This window comes from Somniosus microcephalus, chromosome 2 (assembly GCF_052327205.1).
Source record: "Somniosus microcephalus isolate GS21.2 chromosome 2, FLI_Smic_1.0, whole genome shotgun sequence".
In the NCBI taxonomy this organism is placed as follows: domain Eukaryota; kingdom Metazoa; phylum Chordata; class Chondrichthyes; order Squaliformes; family Somniosidae; genus Somniosus; species Somniosus microcephalus.
Window position 1 is genome coordinate 386315196 of NC_140988.1, and position 24380 is coordinate 386339575.

General features: G+C 48.7%; 1 protein-coding gene across 1 annotated transcript in view; it reads right to left on the reverse strand.

Annotated features, from left to right (window-relative positions):
• Positions 1–4980: 4980 nt before the first annotated feature.
• Positions 4981–24380, reverse strand: part of LOC147123847 (apolipoprotein L3-like) — a 44199-nt gene continuing 24799 nt past the window's right edge. The window contains exon 2 of the mRNA XM_085976394.1: positions 4981–11549. Within this exon, the coding sequence (XP_085832520.1) occupies positions 10844–11549 (706 nt within the window). The 3' untranslated portion in view covers positions 4981–10843. The remainder of the gene's footprint in view (positions 11550–24380) is intronic.

Here is a 24380-nt window from a genome sequence, read left to right on the forward strand (position 1 = left end):
TTTGGGGCCCTGGACAGTGGGAAGGGGGGAGGTACAGGGGCAGGTGTTACATCTCCTCCGCTTGCACGGGAAGGTGCCAGGCGAAGGGGAAGGGCTGTTTGGGGTGATAGAGGAGTGGACTAGGGTGTCTCGGAGGGAGCGGTCTCTGCGGATTGCTGAAAGGGGAGGGGAGGGGAAGATACGTTTGGTGGTGGGATCACTTTGGAGGTAGCGGAAATGCCGGAGGATGATCCGTTGAATGTGGAGGCTGGTGGGGTGAGAGGTGAGGACAAGGGGAACCCTATCGTGGTTCCGGGAGGGAGGGGCAGGGGTGAGGGCAGAAGTGCGGGAGATAGAACTGACACGGTCGAGGCACTGGACAAACAGGGGGCTAAAGCGGGGGAGGAGCTAAACACGATTAAAATCACTAAGGAAGTGGTACTCGGTAAAATAATGGGACTCAAGGCAGATAAATCACCTGGACCTGATGGCTTACATCCTAGGGTCTTGAGGGAAGTGGCGGTAGGGATTGTGGATGCATTGGTAATAATTTTCCAAAACTCCCTGGACTCGGCAAAGGTCCCGGCAAACTGGAAAACTGCTAATGTAACACCCTTATTTAAAAAGGGCAGTTGACAGAAGGCTGGAAACTATAGACCGGTTAGCCTAACATCTGTGGTAGGTAAAATTTTGGAGTCCATTATTAAGGAGACAGTAACAGGACATTTGGATAATCATAATTTAATAGGACAAAGTCAGCATGGTTTTATGAAGGGGAAGTCATGTTTGACAAATTTGCTGGAGCTCTTTGAGGCCGTGTAGCCTGCTCCTACTTCGTGTGTCTAATTCTGTTAGATTCAGGAGATGGTTCTGTGAAAGTAGATTGGCGGTTAGGATCAGATCAGCCATGATCTTATTGAATGGCAGAGCAGGCTCGCGGGGCCGATTGGCCTACTCCTGCTCCTATTTCGGGTGTCTAATTCTGTTAGATTCAGGAGATGGTTCTGTGAAAGTAGATTGGCGGTTAGGATCAGATCAGCCATGATCTTATTGAATGGCGGAGCAGGCTCGAGGGGCCGATTGGCCTACTCCTGCTCCTATTTCTTATGTTCTTATGTTCAAAGGAGGCGGATACCCGACCTGTGCTGGGACTAGCCTCCCCGAGGCGGGAAGGGGATTAGTGCCAATTAACTGCCTGTTAACAGGTAGTTAACAGGCAGTTTTTAGCCTAATCCTTATTTTTATTCCTGAAGTGTGGGATTCCCGACGGCTCCAAACCACGCCAAGTTAGCGAGGCGGACCGTCGGGCTGAAGGGCTTGGAGGGTTCGAGATGTCCAGTGTTCAGGTGAGTGTGTGCATGAGTGCAGAGGTAAGTGTGGTTGGTGTGTGTAAAGTGTTTAAAGAAGTTTTACTTACCTTTACAGCCTTCCTTCCGTCAGGTCTCGGGAGTCCCTCATCTCACCGGCACAGAAAGCAGAATGGCCGCAAGCTGTCAAAAGTTGCAGCATTCAGCTTTCTGTTCAGGAGAGATTTCTAAATCAGCCTGAGAGGAAGGAATTAACTTAGAGTACAGATTGTCAGTGTTTGACAGCTTCAAAGAGCTGTCAAATGCTGATATTTCATCTGTCGAAAGCTCTTGACAGATGAAATGTCAATCTGTGATGTCACCTGTTGCCGGGTGGCCCTTAACTGGCCTGCTGTGTCCGCTGGGCGGGCTCAACAAGGTCAATCAAGTGAAAATCACGTGGGTTGGCCACAACTCGATGGAGGCGGGACTACAACCCCGAAAGTTGTAGTCCTGCCTCCTACTCGCCTCCATTGATAAAATCCAGCCCTATGCCTCTGTTTATGAAGCCCAGGATCCCGTAAGCTTTTTTAACCACTTTCTCAACCTGCCCTGCCACCTTCAACGATTTGTGCCCATATACCCCCAGGTCTCTCTGTTCATGCACCCACTTTAAGATTGTACCCTTTAGTTTATAAATTTATTAACGATTTAGACTTTGGAATCAAAAACGCAATTTCTAAATTTGCGGACGGTACCAAATTGGAGGGGATAGTTAATACTTCAAATCCAACCATGGCAGCTGGGAATTTAAATTCAGTTAATTCAATAAATCTGGAATAAAAAGCTAATATCAGTAATGGTGACCATGAAACAATCGGATTGTCGTAAAAACCCATCTGGTTCACTAATGTCCTTCAGGGAAGGGAATCTGCCGCCCTTACCCGGTCTGGCCTTTGTGTGACTCCTGTAGGGGGTTTCTCTTGCTTGCTCTGGTCTCCTGCCAGGCTTCTTGCAATAATTACCCTTGAGCGGTTCGACCCACTCGCCCCTACGGTCCTAGACCTTGGACTTAGGTGCAGGGAACTGTAGTGCAGAGAAAAACTCAATAGACCAGGTTGAATAGCACGAAATGGATGCCTTTTATTGAACAGTTTGCAACATTATAAAATACATGTCATATGCACAAATTAAAGCAACTACAAGCATGCACACACCTGTAAACTTAACTCTATAGAAATGGGGAACACACGGCACACCGTAAAAGGGGTAACACATTACGATTACCCTTAACTCCCTCCCCTAAACCTAACTTAAGTTTCGATTTGAGGGACTCGGGATCATGCTCACCACTTTAAGAATTGCGAAAAGGGCTTTGCAGCCTTCCGACACAGCTTTCCGTCGTCACGTGGGTTTGGAAGCTTCTGGCGCAGCTTGTTTTCCTCTTGGTTCTCCAGCGATGGCGGCGGCCGATGTGATGTTGAAAAACTGGATGCACGCTGACTCTTTATACAGTCATCATTGTCCTCCTGATGACTCTCCAACGGTGGAGCAGAGTCCGCTGATCCCGGGGATAGTCGATGATCTCCCGACAAAAAGTCCCTGGGCCTCCTCCGTCGTCGTCACCGGCATTGCCTGGCCGAGCTGGCTTCCAAGCCGAATTCTTCTCGTCGACTCCCTGTCGTGGTAAGGGCCTTGCCTGGCCGAACCTCCCAGAGTCGCGGAACACACGGCTGAACACCCCGCTGGACACCGTTTACCGAACCATTGAACCGAAGTAAAAGAAGGAAGCTGCTGTCTTCCGTCTGTCTTTCTCAACTCTCTCCTGATCTCCAACTTAGCGCACTGATGGACTTTACTTAATCCACAGTTATACTTTTTGGAACATTCTTATCTCCCGCCAAATCATAGTCCTGTCTTTGTAATAATTTTGGTGGGCAGAACTCTCTGCAGGGGTGTTTTGTCTTCATAACGGGAGTTGGTGATCGCTCAACTGGCCTTCCTGGGCCGATAATGTCTTTGCTTTGTCACCGTGACTTGGTTTGTATATTGATCGGTCTGGAGATTGCCCTGGATGGCTGTTAAATGGCTTCTCTTTGTACAGTGTAAATGGGTTAAAGTGTTCGTGCAATTGTCCGCCCATTTCTTGATGGGTCTCATCCTGCCACCCAAATCTGTCCTGTACTTGTAATCTAATCAAATATGTATGCTCAGTTCCATGAGTTTCGGCCTCCCGAAACTGGCTTTCACGGGCTTAATGTCCTCAATCCACAAGCCTGTCTGGCTTGCAGTAACAGAAATTCAAATGGTCCCAGAAGCTGGTCACGAGGTCTGGCGGCCATTTTGTGTGCCCTTTTTCCAAAGGTTTCTCTGTATAAGCTTCTTTTGGTCAATAAAGCTGCATTATTAACCCTATTCTCCTACGTGATTATTTAATGAAAATTTCGCGAATCTTACAGTCCAGACCCACAGCAATGTGGTGGACTCTTAACTGCCCTCGGAATTGGCCTAGCATGACACTCAGCTGTACTAAACCGCTACAAAGAAGGACTGCAGCGGTTCAAGAAGGCGGCTCACCACCACCTTCTCGAGGGCAATTAGGGATGGGCAATAAATGCCGGCCTTGCCAGCGACACCCACATCCCAGGAATGAATAAAAAAATACTGAGGAGGACAGCCACAAATTACAAGACGACATTAATATCAACATAGATAAATGTGAGGCGCGAGATTTTGGTATGAAAAATAAGGAGTTCACGTTATACTTGGAAAATAAGAATCTAAATGGAGTAGAGGAGCAAAGGGATCTCGGAGTACAAATACACAAATCACTAAAAGTAGCAACGCAGGTTAATAAGGTGTGAGTCGGTCAAGTGACCACTCAGAGTTCTTGGACATGACACAAATAGGCAGCAGCCAGTATGTTTGAGCAATAGATCAGATTTATTAAACTTGCAGCGCAATTAATACTTAACATTAGGCGATAGTAAAATGAATAGCTCGCAACCCTTGGTCTCTGGAGCCCTTCGGACACAGGCAACGTCGTCGTAAGTCTGTCCCTTTTCTTCACAGCAAAGCTCTGTGTGAAGCTGTTCTTTGAGTACCGAGGTTTTAACCCTTCTTCTTAGGCAGTCCCTCGGAACCGAGGATGAATTGCTTCCACATTAAAAATGAATTCTCAGGTGACTGATGAGTCCAATGCGGGACCTACAGTCTCTGTCACAGGTGGGGCAGATGGTGGTTGAAGGGGCGGGTGGGTGGGGTGCTTGGGTTGACGTGCGCTGCCTGCGCTTGGCTTCCGCTTGCTCCCAGCGAAGAGACTCGAGGTGTTCGGCACCTTCCCGGATGCTTCTCCTCCATTTTGTGCGGTCTTGGGCCAGGGATTCCCAGGTGTCGGTGGGGATGTTACACTTTTTCAAGGAGGCTTTGAGGGTGTCCTTGAAGCATTTCCTCTGCCCACCTGGGGCTCTCTTGCCGTGCCGGAGCTCCGAGTAGAGCATTTGTTTTGGGAGTCTCCTATCAGGCATGCGGACTGTAAGGGGTCGTTTTAACGAGCTTGCGGTGTGCGAGATTGGTTTTTGATTTCACACTGCTCCTGAGCGGTTCCGAAGCGCTCCCCCCTCACTGGTTCTAGACACTGGGCTTATTGCCAGACCACCTTGATGTGTTGGCCCAACTTGTGACTCGGAAGACAAATGGATCAGGTGAGACAAGGTAAGTTTTAAATCAAAGGTATCTTTATTTTTAAGGAGAATAAAACATAGAGAATGAAGAAACAATGCAGACAAAAATCATGAACACGCCTCTCAATGGGAACTAAAATTTAACACACAAGAGTTACTTTGACTATCATAATACATCAATTCTAGATCAGTGATATAATAAAACGGGGGTGGAGAAAGCGCACGGCACAACGAAGGATGAATAACACTCCCGAATTACAAAGCCCTTAATATTAAAAACCCTCCCGTCTCTACACTATACCTCAACTAGATCAGCTAGGTGGAGTTGGGCATCTATGCTCACCAGGGTTTTTAAAACTGTCCTTGACCTTGGTGCTCCTGTATCGTCCGGGATCTCCAATCTTCCTTATGGGACCGGCTCCTGAACCTGCTCTCCTGCTCGAACTTGTAGGCCCTCCATGCTCCTCGAACCGTAATCGAACCTCTCCACTCGCTCTGCCTTTGACCTCGTGTCTGTGTGAAACTGTGTTTTTTTTAATGTCTCTTTTCCCCCAACAGTTATACTGTTTTCTTGCCCTTATCTTGGCGCCAAATCAGGGGTTTTCTTTTGTTAAAGTAATGGGCAGGCTGCTTTGACAAAAGCGGGTACTTTATTTTAATGCCTTGTAAATGAAACTAATGGGATCTGTCCTGTGTCCCTCTGAGTTTGGTACAGATAATAGGTTTTGTCTGTGCTCTGCGATTTCAGAGATGGGTTTGCGCTTTGCTAGCAATTAACACACCTTGAGGTGTAAATACTTTTGTTTTGACTTCGTTACTACTGTAACCATTTTACCATATCAATTGCAGTCAGTTCTGGAATCTTCTAATCGGTGGTGACTCAGGTTTCTTTAAGATACTGCAGTGGTATGTCCTTCTGAAATGAGTCATGTGATCTGCCAACTCCATTTTGTGTTCATAAAATGTGGCCATTTCAGGGGTTTTACAATGTAGACTGTATTTTCCTGGATTTTTGCGAATCCTACAGGACAATGTGACCCGTCCATCGGAGCTGATCGAGCGTGGTCAAAGCTTCGATGCTGGGGATGTTGGCCTGAGCAAGAACACTGACATTGGTGCACCTATCCTGCCAATGGATTTGCAGGATCTTGCGGAGGCAGCGTTGGTGGTACCTCTCCAGTACTTTGAGGTGCCTGCTGTACATGGTCCATGTCTCTGAGGCATACAGCAGGTTTTAACCCATTCCTTATCAACAGTTCATTTGGCCAGAGTCCATATATGGCCTTTAACAAAATCACCTTTTTAAATTGGTTCTAGTGGTCAGAATACCATTGTCACTCAGGTTATGGTTAGTAACCTGGCCACTCCTCTTCCAGTATATTTCCATTAACTCTAATCCTGCTGTCTTGTTATCTTGTTTATAGCTTTTCTCCCCATTGGAATTTACTTTATCTCCTTCATTTCATTGTCCCCCTGGTACAAGGCCTTTATACCAAGGGCCCAGATCATTCTAACAACAGAGAATGCTGGAAAAACTCAGCAGGTCAGGCAACATCCGTGGAGAGAAATTTGAGTTGACGTTTCGGGTTGAAATCCACGGATGTTGCCTGACCTGCTGAGTTTTTCCAGCATTCTCTGTTGTTATTTTGGATTTCCAGCATCTGCAGTATTTTGCTATCGCCCAGATCATTCTGCTGTCTCACTTGTCTCGAGGTATCCAGACTATCTCACTTTAATCTACCAGATAAATACCTTAACTTCCATGATTGCGCTCATTTTATTGGAATTTATACTAATTATCCTTTAAATATTGTTGCAATGATTCTGTTAAGCGAATTCTAAGTTCTATTCAGCATGATAATATGTTTTTCTTTGCAATTTAATGATTTGACCATCACTCGCAGTCTGTGGCTGTTTGTTCTCAAACCTTAGACAAAACTGCTTTTGACTGTCTTTGCAGCTGCATTTTGAACAAGTCTTAGCTTTTTTAGTTACTCAGAAGGGAAATGATGGGTAATATTAGTTGGTCAATGGCTACACTTGAATTTATACATATATGATTCTCATCCACTAAATATCTTTAAATATCAGCTTTTCCTACAAGTGCCATAAAAACAAACCAAGCCCTGGGGTTTATGTCTAGAGGGATAGAATTGAAAAGTAGGGAAGTTTTGCTAAACTTGTATCGAACCTTGGTTAGACCACACTTAGAGTACTGCGTACAGTTCTGGTCACCATAGTATAAAAAGGATATAGAGGTGCTGGAGAGGGTTAAAAAAGATTTACAAGGATGATACCAGAAATGTGAGGGTATACATATCGGGAAAGGATGAACAGGCTGGGTCTCTTTTCTCTTGAAAAAAGAAGGCCGAGGAGTGACCAAAAATGTTGATAGAGTGGACACAGAGGGAATGTTTTCACTTGTGGGGAAGAGCAAAACTAGAGGCCATCAATATAAGATAGTCACCAAGAAACCAAATAGGGAATTCAGAAGAAACTTCTTAACCCAGAGAGTGGTGAGAATGTGGAACTCACTACCACAGGGAGTGGTTGAAGCGAATAGAAGCGATGTGTTTAAGGGGAGGCTAGACAAGCATATGAGGGAGAAGGGAATAGAGGGTTATGCTGATAGATTTAGATGAGGAAAGACGGGGGGAGGCTCGAGTGGAGCATAAACGCCGGCATGGACTGGTTGGGCCGAATGGCCTGTTTCTGTGCTGTATATCCTGTGTAACCTCGCTTTATTCTGCTGGAAAACATGCTCCCTCAAGTCACTGACGGCACTATCAAACTCCTAACTTCTGAGCATTAGACCCTCCATTCACCACGATACTTCTATGGCTGTCAATCTTCTCAGCCACTTTTTCATCTCCACCTTTGATGCCTTTGTCCCCAGTAAAACCTTCAGTCTCTCCCACCCCAGTCATTCCTCTGGAATGGCTCCAATATTTGCATGTTCAAGTCCAAGGAACATAAACTTGAGAGAGTCTGGTTTAGCCACCAGATCTGGCTGGATTGGCTCAAGTGTTATCAGGCCGCACTTTCCTCTGGGAAAACCATAAACTGCTCCAGGGCCATCCTGGACAGTAAAGGTCGGTCTTCTCCATTTCCAACTGTCTCCTTAAATCCCTCTCCTCTGCCCACTCGACCTTCACCTCCAGCCAGTGGGAGTAGCTCTTGGTCACTAAGCTTCCTCTGTTGCTTCCCCCCTTCTCCTTTGCTACCAAGCCAAACCTCCCCCATGCCTTAGCCCTGGACTCACATCTTTCTCCAGTTTCTCTCCCTCTCTGGCCTCCTCTTCCATAAAATTCACCTCCTGCTCTTGCCCCCCCCCCCAATCCCATATTATTTAACATCATAAATGATTCTAACTCTTGAGGTACTGTCTCCCTCCCTTTCAAAAGTGCCATTATTACCACCACCTCAAAACAGCCACCCTTGATCCCTCTGTCCTTCCAAAGTACCACTCCATACCCTCCTCCCTTTTCCAAGATCCTTGAACCTGTCACTTCCAAAATCTGTTCCCAACTTTCCTACAACTCCATGTTTAAATGTCTCCAATTAAGTTTATTTGGCTGTAAAGCACTTTGTGACATCCTGAGGTCATGAAAGGGTCTATATAAATGTGTCTTTCTCTCTTTCTATATGGGACACCAAAAGGCATAAGGCTTCACACAAGAAATTAACAGAAATGAGAACACATAGAATTGGAGGTAACCTCATGACATAGGTCAGTCATTGGTTGGGAGTAGAGGACAGAGAGTAGGGATAAAGGGAACGTTCTCTGACCGGTGGGATGTGAAAAGTCGTGCTCCCCAGCGATCTGTACTGGGGCTTCAGCTTTTCACCATACATATCAATGACTTGGATGAAGGAATAGAGCATTGTATATCCAAGTTTGCTGTGTAGATGGGAGCAGGAAGTTACAAATGCATATCGAAAGACGAAGTGAGTGGGCAAAGGTCTGGCAGATGGAGTTCAATGTGGGAAGTGTGAGCTCATCCGCTTTGAATCAGCGAAAGACAAATGGTGAGAGACTCGGAGCTGTGGAGGAGCAAAGCCGTGGCTCAGTGGGCAGTGTTGGTAGATGAGGGAGATCGCCAAGCAACAGTCGAGGGAGAGAGAGACAGAGTTACCTTAGCCCAGCGGCAGCTGGTGTTCGCAATCAAAGTAAACCTTGGACACGTTCATAATAAGAATGTTTAGATTAGAAATGCTGTGTACATAATAAGAATGTCTAGAGACCAGAAGGGTTATGCTTACCACAGCAAGGACACAGCATCTTACGTGCAAGATTGTTGATGTATTTTGAAGAAATATAGACTTGTGTCTCTGTACTATGCAGTAGCCAGACAATACCATATAAGGCAATGCAATTTCCAGTTTGATGATAAAACCGTGTATAAATAGAGGCTTTTCCCTTGTTCATGCAGCATGAGAAGGAACGCATGCCTATGCTCGCGTGCTCTATCTGTGACAATGACTTGTAAATTGCTTTTTATGCTGAAGTTGAAGAATAAAATGATTCTAACCAGAAGACTGAACTTGTTACTACTCAAGTGATCAACAGAAGGTTGCTTTAAAACAACAGGCAGCACCCTCACCTCGGAGTCAGCTGTGGCTCTGTGAGCAGCACCCTCACCTCGGAGTCAGCTGTGGCTCTGTGAGCAGCACCCTCACCTCGGAGTCAGCTGTGGCTCTGTGTGCAGCACCCTCACCTCGGAGTCAGCTGTGGCTCTGTGAGCAGCACCCTCACCTCGGAGTCAGCTGTGGCCCTGTGTGCAGCACCCTCACCTCGGAGTCAGCTGTGGCCCTGTGTGCAGCACCCTCACCTCGGAGTCAGCTGTGGCTCTGTGAGCAGCACCCTCACCTCGGAGTCAGCTGTGGCTCTGTGTGCAGCACCCTCACCTCGGAGTCAGCTGTGGCTCTGTGAGCAGCACCCTCACCTCGGAGTCAGCTGTGGCCCTGTGTGCAGCACCCTCACCTCGGAGTCAGCTGTGGCCCTGTGGGCAGCACCCTCACCTCGGAGTCAGCTGTGGCTCTGTGGGCAGTACCCTCACCTCGGAGTCAGCTGTGGCTCTGTGGGCAGTACCCTCACCTCGGAGTCAGCTGCGGCTCTGTGGGCAGTACCCTCACCTCGGAGTCAGAAGGTTGTGGGTTCGAGTCCCACTCCAGGTACTTGAGCACAGAAATCTAGACTGGCACTCCAGTGCAGTGCTGAGGGAGTGCTGCCCTGTCAGAGGTGCTGTCTTTCAGATGAGACGTCAAACCGAAGCCCCGTCTGCTCTCTCAGGTGGACGTAAAAGATCCCTGGCACTATTTCGAAGAAGAGCAGGGGAGTTCCCCCCGGTGTCCTGGCCCAATATTTATCCCTCAATCAGTATCAGATTATCTGGTCATTATCACATTGCTGTTTGTGGGATCTTGCTGTGCACAAATTGGCTGCCGCGTTTCCTACATTACAACAGTGACCACACTTCAAAAAGTACTTCATTGGCTGTAAAGCCCTTTGGGACGTCCGGTGGCCGTGAAAGGCGCTATGTAAAGTCTGTCTTTTCTTTCGATGGGCTTTAGTTGTCCAAATGCACACATTTCATCTTGGCCTTGGAGAGGGAGCAGCGCAGATTTACCAGAATGATGTCAGGGCTTGAAGGGTTAAATTCTAAGAACAGGTTTGATAAACTTGGCTTGTATTCCTTTGAGTTTTGAAGGTTGTGAGGTGAACTAATTAAGCTCTTTATATGATAAAGCGATTCGATAGGGTAGATGGAGAGAAACTATTGCCCCTGGTGGGAGAATCCAGCACAAGGGGGCCAACCTTAAAATTAGAGCCCGGCCGTTTGAAATCAGGATGCACTTTTCATGCTTTTTCTGCCAGCCCGCTACCCATTGTTACTACATTGACTCAGTGTCTCTCAAGCATGTTTTTGAGAGATTGATACTTTTTTCAAACTCTTTTAATGCATCCTCTATCCTCTGAGCGTCATCTCGTATCTTTTTAGCAACTTCAGTTTTACTTCCATTGCTAAGCTCAATGGAGTCCATTATTATAGAGTAGATATTCCATGCAACAAAGAGTGCTGACGCCACTCCTGCAACAGTTCTCACGGTGTTAGACAGTGCCAGAAGAGTTCCAGAAAGCAGGCTTTTACTTAAATACGAATTGTCCCAATCTCTCATTTCTAGCTTGCTGCATTGTTTCAAGCAATCTATCATTTCTTTCCAGGTACTGTTGTATTGTTTGATGATCAGATCTAACTTTTCCTGTTTCTCTGACTGCAGAACAGATTCAGTGATGCCAGCTGTCAGATTAGTGGCAGCACCAGCCCCACCCATGACCACTCCCACCGTACTGAGCACCAAGGACCCACCTGCTGTGAAAGGAGCGGCGATTAATCCTGCAAAGATTAGGATGCCTCCCACAGCACTTAGGGAAGATCCTGTGACATTTGCAATTGTTGCACCTTTGTGATACTGATCGATGCTGTTTGCAATCTCTCGTAGATCACGTATGTATCCCGTCAGCCGGCTTTTCGACTCGGGAAGCTTGGTTTCAATGCACTGCATATCCTCAGTTCTCTCTTCGAGTTCAACTTGGTCCCTATTAAGATTGAAAAAACAATTTACTCACACATAAACTTACAATTAAAATAACATAAATTGATCTTTACCAGGACGTAGGTGCGAGTAACCCGATGAAAACTGAGGCCCAGAAGCTGAATTGTGCCTGAACTGAGGGGCGATCCTGGCACACACCTGAAGAGGCCAGCTTCAGGAACAGGGCAAATTGGTCCGCTGGCCTCATGAGTACAGCACTGGTGAGCTGTGGGCACCAGTCACAGCCCCAGAGGCAGCTTGCCAGTCTGAAGGGGGAGAGATTGGCTGCCTGGGTGCCAGGCGAGGGCCAATGGTAAGTCTGGGAAGGGAGAGGCAGTCAGGAGGGGGCAAGCACTGGCCACAGAGTTAACATGGAGACAGGAGGAACACTTCTGATCCTGCCGGCTCTACATTCAGGTAAGTATTCTTTGAAAACTTGCCTTTTGGTGGCGGCCTCCAGTTGTCCTTTTAAGGATCGCTGGTTAAGCCGCATGTAGACCTGGTAATCCTGAGCACAGTTATGCTCAAAGCAAACACATCTCCAGGATGGGTCCGAAAACAGGTGTTCGGTCCATTATTATCTGATCCAAGGGGCCTTGCGCCTGTTCTCGACGCTCGCCAGAGTCACCTCCACAGCGACTGAACCAACATGACGCTGGATGTGTTTCTGCCCAGAAAACGGGCACCGCAAAGTCCAACTTCACCCCCAAAATCTCTGGCAATGAGGGATTTCAAGAAACTCTGTTCTTTTGTTTGTCATGGTGGGTTGAAGTGCAGGCAGCCCAGTGGGAATGAATGCGCTGATCCACAATGTGCAGGATCTAGTAGCAGTTGTGGTGCTGTGAGATAGGATCTCCCCAGGAGCAATGAAACTCAAATTGACCACAGAATGTTTGAGAAGTTAAATCTTGTGGTTTAAGAGGAAAAGCCAGGTCACATTTAGGCGCCCTTAGATCAAGAGGAATACAATGTGCATTAAATGGAGTAATGCTCCTGTCCCTTTAAAACAGCACACCCTCCAACTTACCATAATAAATGTTGACCCAGCGACAATGAAGGATCGGCGATGTATTTCCAAGTCAGAATGGTGTGTGACTTGGAGGGAACTTGGAGGTGGTGGTGTTCCCACGCGCCTGCTGCCCTTGTACTTCCAGGTGGAAGAGGTCGCGGGTTTGGGAGGTGCTGCCGAAGAAACCTTAGTGAGTTGCTGCAGTGCATCTTGTAGATGGTACACACTGCAGACACGTTACGCCGGTGGTGGAGGGAGTGAATGTTTAAGGTGGTGGATGGGGTGCCGATCAAGCGGGCTGCTTTGTTCTGGATGGTGTCGAGTTTCTTGAGTGTTGTTGGAGCTGCACTCATCCAGGTAAGTGGAGAGTATTCCATCACACTGCTGACTTGTGCTCAGGGAGTAAATTCCAATAGTGTGCCATTCAGAATGATAACATTGAGGAGATTTCCTTAAGAATCAAGGATGTATTAAATGGTATGTTGACTCTAAAATGTATGTCGAACTATAAATGTTTAGTATTAAAATTTGTCGTTGCAAGATTAAGGTAGATTTTAGTTTGTTTCTAGGTTTACTTGGCAGTATAAAGTACTGCAGTGTAGGAGTTTTTGTCTAGTGTATGTAGAAGATGGGAAATGTACCTCCAGGCAGGAGGTCCCCATCCTCTAACAGGTTGGGGGATGGTGCTGGTGTAAGATTTTGCAATAATTTACAGCTCCGTAGATTAATTTTTTTGATTAAAGAATCCCTGGGTGATATACCTTTAAACATTTCAGGGATCAAAAATGGCCGTCAGACCGCATGGCTGAAGACAAAGGATTTGGAAAACAGCTTTCTGTGTCTGTGGAAGAAAGGTTCAATGGAGCTGCCAATCAAGGGGGATTCCCCAACCCCCTGCAGCAGACAATCAATATGTTTACAGAAACTGCTACAAGATGTTTGCACAAAGGACTAACCACTTGACTGCAGGCAGGTATTTCCAGTGGTGAGCTTATATTTTTCTGGCCTTCCACAAGGCAACTTAGGATAGGTATAGGGGTGGGAGTAAAGTGGGAATTTTGTTAGAACTGTGATTTTAGTCGATTTGTCCCTCGTTGTGTCCGTTCTCTCCTCCCCTATTTAAATAAGACAGCGTTGCACCTAGCAGAGAAGTGCTATAGTGAACACTGAATCCGGTATTTAAAACTGTATTAGAAAGGAGTAGCTGTTTTAAAGTACTGTATGTAAAACTGTATTAAAAGGGGTGTTGCATCAAGCTGAAGTGCTGTGGTGAACACTGTGTAGCTATTTTTAAAGTAACTGTATTAAAGTGCTGTTTTTTTTAAGTAAAAGCCACTAAGCTAAGGTGCTGTAGTGAGCAAAGGGTTTTTAAGTAAAAAGTGCTGGATTTAAAATAAAGGAGTGTTGCACTGAGCAGGGAGCACTCTAGTGGAGACTGAGGGTATTGCGTTAAGCAAAAGTGCTGTACCAGGCATAAGAGCTATATCGATTATTTTAAGGTTTTTCTTTCTTTTGTTTTCAATAAATGCTGGTCTGTTTTGCACCCAAACCATGAGTCACGTGTTTTTCTGTCTACATCACTACCGAATACGTCTGGCGGTCAGAACTCAGGAATAGGGGAGCGCTTTGAAACCGCAAGGGAGTCCCTGGAGCAGCTCAGAGGCTTCTGACTGGCCAGAGACAAATAACCCCAACCCCGCTGTTAATTCCGTACAAAATGGCGACTGCGGCAGGACTGTCGGCAACAGTGTGCGATGTGGCAGACAGTTGTTTGGGTCTGGAAAGAGCAGCAGTTATTGGTTTTCTTTTTATCCCACTGGTTTGTTTGTGGTTAGGTTCCCGCAGGCTTGGGGAGGTTACCCGCAGGCTTAGGGAAGCCAGAGCAGAGAGTTGGGATAGGGAAAGGGAGGTTGAGGAATACCAGGCCAAGATAGAATGCCTGGTGGTTCAATTTAGTGAGCGCAAAAGCCACACGAGGTACGAGTCACTGTACCTGAAGTGTCTAGTTGCATAGGCTAGGAGCAAGGAGATGAGGGTGCAGGAGGAGAACGCTCGCCTCATACAAGAAATAAAAGAGCAGCAGGAAAAGGTTAGGGAGGTAAAGGCAGCATATAAGCTGGCCTGCGAGCAAGGGTTTGAGGAAGCAGATCATGGCCCCTGTAGGGCAGAGATAGAAAGCCTCAATATGGCTTTAAGAAGAGCAAAGGGGATGATTTGTTTGATCAGCCCGAAGGCAGCTCCGAGTTTTCAGGAGCTCCTGGCAGCAAAGGGGGGTGGAGGATGAGGTGGTAGAGACAGGAATTCCACCCCCCCCCCAACGGGTCGAGTCACTATTGGAGGCAGTGCGGTCTCTTCTGACTGGCCAGGGGAGTGTAGCAGCCACCACCAGTGCTTTGACCCCATCCCACTCCCAGCAATGGCTAGAGCCAGCGCAGCCTGTTGACCTGTGTCCCCGCGAAAATGCTGAGGGGTGCAGGCCCTATGTTGAGATGGGGGAGGAGATGGTGCAGGGGAGATATTCGGTGGACACTGGAGCCTCCAGCACGGTGGTCCACTCGGAGGACCTGACCCATTCACCCCGGTCTAACAAGGTCCCATTTAGATTAATGGGACCCACAGGGAAACAGGCAGCTGGGAGTAAGCCTGAGAATAGTAATCCCCAGCCCACAGCAGGTCCAAGTTCACAGAAAGCACAGGCAGGTGCTGTGACTTGTGCTAGGGGAGGAGCCATTCATGAGCAGAGTAAGCTGTTTAAGCCAGGGAACAGGGAAGGAGAGTTCTGGGACCCCTGTAGAGCAGGTCCGGTAGCAGAAATCCGGGACAAGGGAGGCACACAGGGGATAGTTTTGGCCCTGGACCAAAAGCAGGTCCAAGTCCAAAATTCCCCATTTAAAGACACCCGGGTAAGAGAAAAGGCGTTTGAACAGGATTACTGGCAGGCAGCCAGTTATAGCAAACAGTGTGGTTTATTTAAGCAGGGGGCAGGGGAACAGGCAACTGGGATTGTAGAAGCTCCCCAGCATTTGGCCCGAGCGATTTTTTTCCCCCCTCTTGTGGGACTCCGGGGAGGAGCCTGAACCAGGTTTTAGACCTGAAGGGGAAGGCTCTCAGCCACCGGCAGCCGGTAACAAGGGATTGCCTGTCCCCAGCCCAGGTTTGGGAAGGGAGGGACCCGAAGGAGGAGGTCCCCAGCCAGCAGGGAGTGTGACCCGAGCTAAGGGTCTGCTCGCCAGGGTAGCCCCCCCGGCAACACTCCCTAGGAGATCTCTTCGGGTACCCCAGCCCAAGAAAGTATGTTCACCCACCTTCCAGTGGAGTAGGGCGGACTCCCAAGCCAGGGAGAAGCCACGAGGCAGAGGTCCCCAATCAGCAGCCATAAGCTGCGAGGGACCAGAAGCTGGAATCAGTGCAGCCACAAAGCAGGGAGCAGCCTGTGACAGCCCAATCAGGGACAGAGCTGGCCGCCCGGAGACGGGCGGCGCTTGTATATAGCTGTAGGAACGGGAGTTCCTATCCGAATAACGAAGTCCAACGCAGTGAAACGAAATAATCAGACTTTAATAAACAAAATACTTTAACTGATAAACTACAAGAGCAGGTGTCAGCAGGTTTGTCCAGGTCTCCAGCCTTTCTCAGACTGCCCTTAAATACTGGAAACCGACGTCATGACGTCATCACGTTTTCCGCGCCAACTGGGGGTCACGTGATCGGCGTCATGACGTCATCACGTGGAAATACAAGAACCTACACACAGCTTAAAGGTGCAGTCCACAACTGCACTACAGAGTGGTTAAAGGAATGATTACAGATTGTTCAGTGTCTCTTGGTGGCTCCGCCACATAGCTTTATTAAGGTAGAACGTGTATTAAGGTAGAACGTGTTAAGTTTTGTTTCTATATTGAAATTAAGATTAGTGTATAAGTTTTGAGTGTGGTATGGTTCCAGGATTGTATTGTGGATCAAGGTCACGGGACCTGATTACACTTCCTCGAGCCAGGGGACCTGGCGAGATGTTTTCTTTTGTTTTTCAGAGTTCCAGAAGGCACCAGGGACCAACAAGTTGTGGGATTCGAGAGGGGAAGCACCCCTAGTCCACAAAGGAAGGGGTCTGCAGGAAGCAGATGCCCACAACATTTAAAAGCTGCTGCTGGAAATACAACTTAAGACTAAGAATTTACAGAACTTGTTAATTATTTTACTGCTTGTGTGGAATTAAAGGAAGCTCATTTGTCTTCCATCTGTTTTTTAAAATTATGATACAAGTGGTGCAGGGGCGTAGGGCCCCCTCCATGCTTGACTTATTATGAATATAAGCGGTGCAGGGGCGTAGGACCCCTCCATGCTTGACTTATTGTGAATATAAGTGGTGCAGGGGCATTGGACACCCTCCGTGTATTGATTACTTAATTAATTGTTGGTTTCCTGTCGATAGATGCCTGCCGTACTACAATTCCCTCTGGGCAGGGGAGATGGAGGTGTCGGGGGATTAAAGATAGATTTAGTTAAGTGTAAGGGAAGGTTGTTTGTGGAGGGGTCAGAAATTATTGCTCACTTTTTGGCAAGGATGCTACAAGCAAGTTTTAGTATCCGATGGGGGATTGTAAGATTTCGCAATAATTTACAGCTCCTGAGATTAATTTTTTTGATTAAAGAATCCCTGGGTGATATACCTTTAAAAATGTCAGGGATCAAAAATGGCCGTCAGACCGCATGGCCGAAGACAAAGGACTTGGAAAACAGCTTTCTGTGTCTGTGGAAGAAAGGTTCAATGGAGCTGCCAATCAAAGGGGAGTCCCCACCCCCCTGCAGCAGATAATCGATATATATACCCCCAAATGGGGGTATAAAAGATAGCTTCCCAGAAGCTCTCTCTCTCTCTCTGGCCTCACCTCCGTGTCCCGCTACAGCATGGGAGCCTGCCTGAAGAAGTAAAACACCAGCAGTTTACTTTTAAAACACTGTTTTTTTTTTCTTCGGGGCAGTGAAGATCTAAGTTCGCAGGACACAGAGCAGGCATTTCCAGTGGTGAGCATATATTTATCTGGCCTTCCACAAGGCAACTTAGAATAGGTATGGGGTGGGAATTTCATTAGAACTGTGATTTTAGTCGATTTTCCCTCGTTGTGCCTTTCTCTCCTCCCTTATTTAAGTAAGGCAGTGTTGCACCGAACAGAGAAGTGCTATAGTGAACACCGAATCCGGTATTTAAAACTGTATTAGAAAGGAGTAGCTGTTTTAAAGTACTGTATGTAAAACTGTATTAAAAGGGGTGTTGCATCAAGCTGAAGTGCTGTGGTGAACGCTGTGTAGCTATTTTTAAAGTAACTGTATTAAAGTGCTGTTTTTTTAAGTAAAAGCCACTAAGCTAAGGTGCTGTAGTGAGCAAAGGGTTTTTAAGTAAAAAGTGCTGGATTTAAAATAAAGGAGTGTTGCACTGAGCAGGGAGTGCTCTAGTGGACACTGAGGGTATTGCGTTAAGCAAAAGTGCTGTACCAGGCATAAGAGCTATATCGATTATTTTAAGGTGTTCCTTCTTTTGTTTTCAATAAATGCTGGTCTGTTTTGCACCCAAATCACGAGTCGCGTGTTTTTCTGTCTACATCGCTACCGAATAAGTCCGGCGGTCAGAACTCAGGAATAGGGGAGCGCTTCAAAACTGCAAGGGGGTCCCTGGAGCAGCTCAGAGGCTTCTGACTGGCCAGAGACAAATAACCGCAACCCCGCTGTTAATTCTGTACACTGGTGAGAGAGGGGTGAGAGAAATGAAAAATGTACTGCCTTGCTGGATATCAGCAGTTTTAAGAATGTCATTTGGATTTTCCCTCAGACCAAAGGAATTAAGATTTAAGCTCGCTCCTCCAGATCCAGCGAGCAGCAGAGAAGGTGAAGTTACCCGGGAGAGCAGCGGGCAGAGGTCAATGACTCTGACATGGCTGAAGGTCAATGCCACCATCCCAGAGGATGGAGAGGCAGTGATCCCCACTGCCCCCTGATCCTGGGGGGGGGGTCAATCAGGAGAGGCAGCAATCCCCACTGCCCCCTGATCCTGGGGGGGGGGAGTCAATCAGGAGAGGCAGCGATCCCCACTGCCCCCTGATCCTGGGGGGAGTCGCTGAGGAGATGCAGCGATCCCCACTGCCCCCTGATCCTGGCGGGGGGAGAGTCAATCAGGAGAGGCAGCGATTCCCACTGCCCCCTGATCCTGGGAGGCTCAATGAGGAGAGGCAGGGAGGGTGTGTTTGGGGATATTTTACTCTGAGTAGGGAGGGTGTGTTTGGGGATATTTTACCCTGAGTAGGGAGGGTGTGTCTGGGGATATTTTACTCTGAGTAGGGAGGGTGTGTTTGGGGATATTTTACCCTGAGTAGGGAGGGTGTGTTTGGGGATATTTTACTCTGAGTAGTGAGGGTGTGTTTGGGGATATCTTACTCTGAGTAGGGAGGGTGTGTTTGGGGATATTATACTCTGAGTAGGGAGGGTGTGTTTGGGGATATTTTACTCTGAGTAGGGAGGGTGTGTTTGCGGATATTTTACTCTGAGTAGGGAGGGTGTGTTTGGGGATATTTTACTCTGAGTAGGGAGAGTGTGTTTGGGGATATTTTACTCTGAGTAGGGAGGGTGTGTTTGGGAATATTTTACTCTGAGTAGGGAGGGTGTGTTTGGGGATATTTTACTTTGAGTAGGGAGGGTGTGTTTGGGGATATTTTACTCTGAGTAGGGAGAGTGTGTTTGGGGATATCTTACCCTGAGTAGGGAGGGTGTGTTTGGGGATATTTTACCCTGAGTAGGGAGGCTGTGTTAGGGATATTTTACCCTGAGTAGGGAGGGTGTGTTTGGGGATATTTCACTCTGAGTAGGGAGGGTGTGTTTGGGGATATTTTACTCTGAGTAGGGAGGGTGTGTTTGGGGATATTTTACTTTGAGTAGGGAGGGTGTGTTTGGGGATATTTTACTCTGAGTAGGGGGGGGTGTTTGGGGATATTTTACTCTGAGTAGGGAGGGTGTGTTTGGGGATATTTTACTCTGAGTAGGGAGGGTGTGTTTGGGGATATTTTACTCTGAGTAGGGAGGGTGTGTTTGGGGATATTTTACTCTGAGTCGGGAGGGTGTTGTGATGAAATATGCCATTCATCATTCATCTGTATTCTCTGTGTGTGATTGTGCCTGTGACTGTGGTTTAGTTTCAGTTTCATTTCCTTACCTCAGTTCCATTTCCTCACCTGTATTGTATTGTGCGTAGGGCTCCGCCCATACCTGGCCCCTACTTATGCAGGCCCAGCGTGTCTCACATCCAGTACAGCAGACCTCTGGATGGGAGACACTTCTCCACTGTGTATTACCTTCTGAGTTAATAAAAGCCTTGCTTTGCTCCATTAACGTTGAGTCTCGGATTCTTTGAGGCACATCAATTTTATTAACTCATTTTTTCAACGCAATGGATCAACTCTTGAAACCTGAGCGTTTGGATTTGGACCAGCATGCTTGGGACGCATCGGCACGCTTCGGACACTGGATTAAGTGTATGGAATTCTTCCTGGACAATTCCGCAGCCATCACAGGCGCTACGGACGCTGAAAGTATGAAACTCGGAATCCTGCGGAATTGGGTAAGCCACCGGGTTTACCCCCTCATCCAAGACGCCGACACGTACCCGGCCGCCTGCGACATCTTAAAGGCGCATTACCAGCAGCCTACGAATGAGGTGTACGCCAGGCATCTGCTCGCTACTCACGCACAGCGACCTGGGGAATCGCTGGATGAGTTCCTAGTCACCCTGAAAACGCTTGGCAAAGACTTCAAGTGCCAAGATGTAAAAGCCGCAGTGTACACTGACGAGCTTGTTCATGATGCCTTTATCACAGGCCTCAGCTCCACTTACATCCGGCAGAGACTACTGGAAAAAACGGGATTGGACCTGAAACAGGCTGTGGACACATTTTGGGGATATCCCTGGATGTGGCCCAGAGAAACTCGGACGCCTACTCTTCAGCCCGCGTCACCCACGCCGCCACGTGTGCACCAAGGGCGCCGCCATCTTGGAAGGCATCTTCCCCGCCCGGCAGCCCGACACCGTCGGGGTCCCGCTCTCCCCCCAGAAGCCCTACGACAGCCGCGACGCGTCGGGGCCCCAACTGCTACTTCTGCGGGCAGCCGAAGCACACCAGAAACCTGTGCCCAGCGAAAGGCACCACCTGCTTTAAGTGCGGTAAGAAGGGGCACTTCGGGAAGGTGTGCAGAGGGAACCCCACTGGAAAACCCGCCACCGCCGCGTGTGCGCCGTGGGAGCGGCCATCTTGGACGGCATCTTGCCCGACCTCGTGGGGTCCGCCATCTTGTGAGCAGATAGCGTGGACGCCATCTTGTCTCGATCATGGCCCTACAGTGGCATCGGTCACAGTGGACCAGACCAGGCCGCACCCGCTATCCAAATCAATGGTGGACATCGAGGTAAACGGGTGCGGGGTTAAATGTTTAATTGACAGTGGAAGCACGGAGAGTTTTATCCACCCTGAACTAGCACAACAACTCTCTCTAACGGTGGTCCCTACTCGGGGTACCATCTCTATGGCTGATAAAACCCAGACATCGACCATTATGGGTTACTGCGCGGTACATTTGTCCATTAACGGAACTGTATACGATAATTTTAAATGACTAATCATGAAGAATCTATGTGCGAGCGTGATCTTGGGCCTGGATTTCCAGTGCCACCACCAAAGCATCACGCTCAATTACGGTGGGTCCCAGCCGCCCCTCACAGTGTGCGGTCTGGCTACCCTGAAGGTAAAGCCACCTTCGCTATTCGCGAACCTTACCCCTAACTGCCGGCCAATAGCGACCAAAAGCAGGAGGTACAGCTGGGAGGACAGGCGGTTTATCGCGACCGAGGTAGACAGGCTCCTGAAGGAGCGCATTATTGAACACAGCAACAACCCGTGGTGCGCCCAAGTGGTGGTGGTGAGGGGTAGCGAGAAGAAACGGATGGTGATCGACTATAGCCAAACGATCAACATGTACACCCAACTAGACGCCTACCCGCTACCCCGCATATCAGAAATGGTGAACCAAATCGCCCAATACTGGGTGTTCTCCACCATCGACCTCAAGTCAGCGTACCACCAGCTCCCTATCAGAGCAGAGGACCGCCCGTACACCGCCTTCGAGGCGAACGGACGCCTCTACCAATTCCTCAGAGTCCCCTTTGGGGTGACGAATGGGGTCTTGGTCTTCCAGAGGGAGATGGACCGCATGGTCGATGACCACCACTTGCAGGCAACCTTCCCCTACCTCGACAATGTCACCATCTGCGGTCACAACCAGCAGGATCACGACTCGAACCTCGAGAGGTTCCTGGAAACCGCACAAAAACTCAACCTCACTTACAACGAGGACAAGTGCGTTTACAACACCACGCGCCTCTGCATACTAGGCAGCGTGGTGGAGAATGGGGAAATCGGACCAGACCCCGACCGATTGCGCCACCTACGGGAGCTGCCCCTGCCCAACACTCCCAAAGCCCTGAAAAGGTGCCTGGGGTTATTTTCTTATTATTCCCAATGGGTCCCCAACTACTCCGACAAAGCCCGCCCCCTCTTGAAAGCATCCTCTTTTCCGCTCTCTGCTGAGGCCCACGCCGCCTTCAAAAGCATTAAGCGGGATATTGAGCGGGCCACGCTACAGGCAGTGGACGAGAACACTCCCTTTCAAGTGGAAAGTGATGCGTCTGACTTTGCCTTGGCGGCCACCCTCAACCAGGCGGGGCGGCCCGTAGCTTTCTTCTCGAGGACCCTCCAAGGGCCCGAGATCAGACACTCCTCCGTGGAAAAGGAGGCCCAAGCCTTCGTGGAGGCAGTGCGCCACTGGTGCCACTACCTAGCCGGCAAACGCTTCACCCTACTTACCGACCAGCGGTCGGTAGCATTTATGTTCAATAATAAACAGAAGGGGAAGATCAAAAATGATAAGATTCTCAGGTGGCGGATCGAGCTCTCCACCTTCGAGTATGACATAATTTACCGGCCAGGGGCCCTTAACGAATCCCCGACGCCCTCTCACGAGGGATGTGTGCCAGCGCCAGCGGGGATCGGCTACAGACCCTCCACAACGACCTCTGCCACCCAGGGGTCACACGGCTGTTCCACTTCATAAAGTCCCGCAACTTACCCTACTCGATTGAGGAAGTTCGGTCTCTGACCAGGAACTGCCGCACTTGCGCTGAGTGCAAGCCTCGGTTCTACCGCCCAGACAGAGCCTACTTAATCAAAGCTACACGGCCCTTTGAGCGGCTCAGCTTAGATTTCAAGGGCCCCCTCCCGTCCGTCGACCGCAATGTTTACTTCCTGAACATTGTGGACGAATACTCCCGTTTCCCATTCGCCTTCCCCTGCCCAGACATGACCAGCGCCACGGTCATTAAATGCCTCAACAGCCTGTTCTGCCTGTTCGGTATGCCGAGCTACGTCCACACGGATAGTGGGGCGTCCTTCATGAGTGAAGAGCTACGCCAGTACATGCTGTCCAGGGGGATCGCCACGAGCCGTACCTCCAGCTACAACCCCCAGGGTAATGGAAAGGTGGAGCGAGAGAACGGGACAGTATGGAAAGCAGTCACTCTAGCTCTAAGAACCAAGGGCCTCCCTATCTCCCGCTGGCAGGAAGTCCTCCCAGATGTGCTCCATTCGATACGGTCGCTATTGTGTACTGCCACTAATGCCACGCCTCATGAACGAATGTTTGTTTTTCCCCGGAAATCCACCTCAGGCGTATCCATGCCGTCATGGCTCTCCACCCCAGGTCCGGTATTTGTACGAAGGCATGTGAGGGGCCACAGGACGGACCCTCTCGTGGAGTCAGTGCACCTACTCCACGCCAACCCCCAATACGCGTATGTCCGGCACGCCGACGGAAGGGAGGACACCGTGTCCATAAAAGACGTCGCCCCAGCCGGTAATGACAACAACCACGACAACAGCAGCAACAACGATCACAGCAGCTCTTACCCACCCACTACTCTTTCATTACCCCCGGAAGAACATCGACCAACGGTACCCCCACCAACTACCCCTTCAACAACCCTGGCGGCGCCCCCGGCAGAGACCCAGGAGGCCACCGGGGACACCCAGCCGACACCAGCGGCACCACAACAGCCACGTCGGTCACAGAGGACTATCAAACCCCCGAACAGACTAAATCTGTAGAAGTGGTGAATGTGATGAAATATGCCATTCATCATTCATCTGTATTCTCTGTGTGTGATTGTGCCTGTGACTGTGGTTTAGTTTCAGTTTCATTTCCTTACCTCAGTTCCATTTCCTCACCTCAGTTCCATTTCCTCACCTGTATTGTATTGTATGTAGGGCTCCGCCCATACCTGGCCCCTACTTAAGCAGGCCCAGCGTGCAGACCTCTGGATGGGAGACACTTCTCCACTGTGTATTACCTTCTGAGTTAATAAAAGCCTTGGTTTGCTCCGTTAACGTTGAGTCTCGGATTCTTTGAGGCACATCAGGTGTGTTTGGGGATATTTTACTCTGAGTAGGGAGGGTGTGTTTGGGGATATTTTACTCTGAGTAGGGAGGGTGTTATTGTGTATGTACCTTTAAGAGAAGAACTGATTTTATACTGCAGTACCGGCAGTGACCACACCTGTATAAAAAGCCCTAGCAGGCTTCTGTACTTCAGTCTGACGTTTACCCTCTGTTCAGTGAATACCTGTTTTATTGTTCTCCTGCAGTCCGTGTATTATTGATACTCGGACACTACACTGGCGATGGGCAGATTCGAACTCACCTGCAGTACTGCATCACCTCACGGTGATCTTTCCCT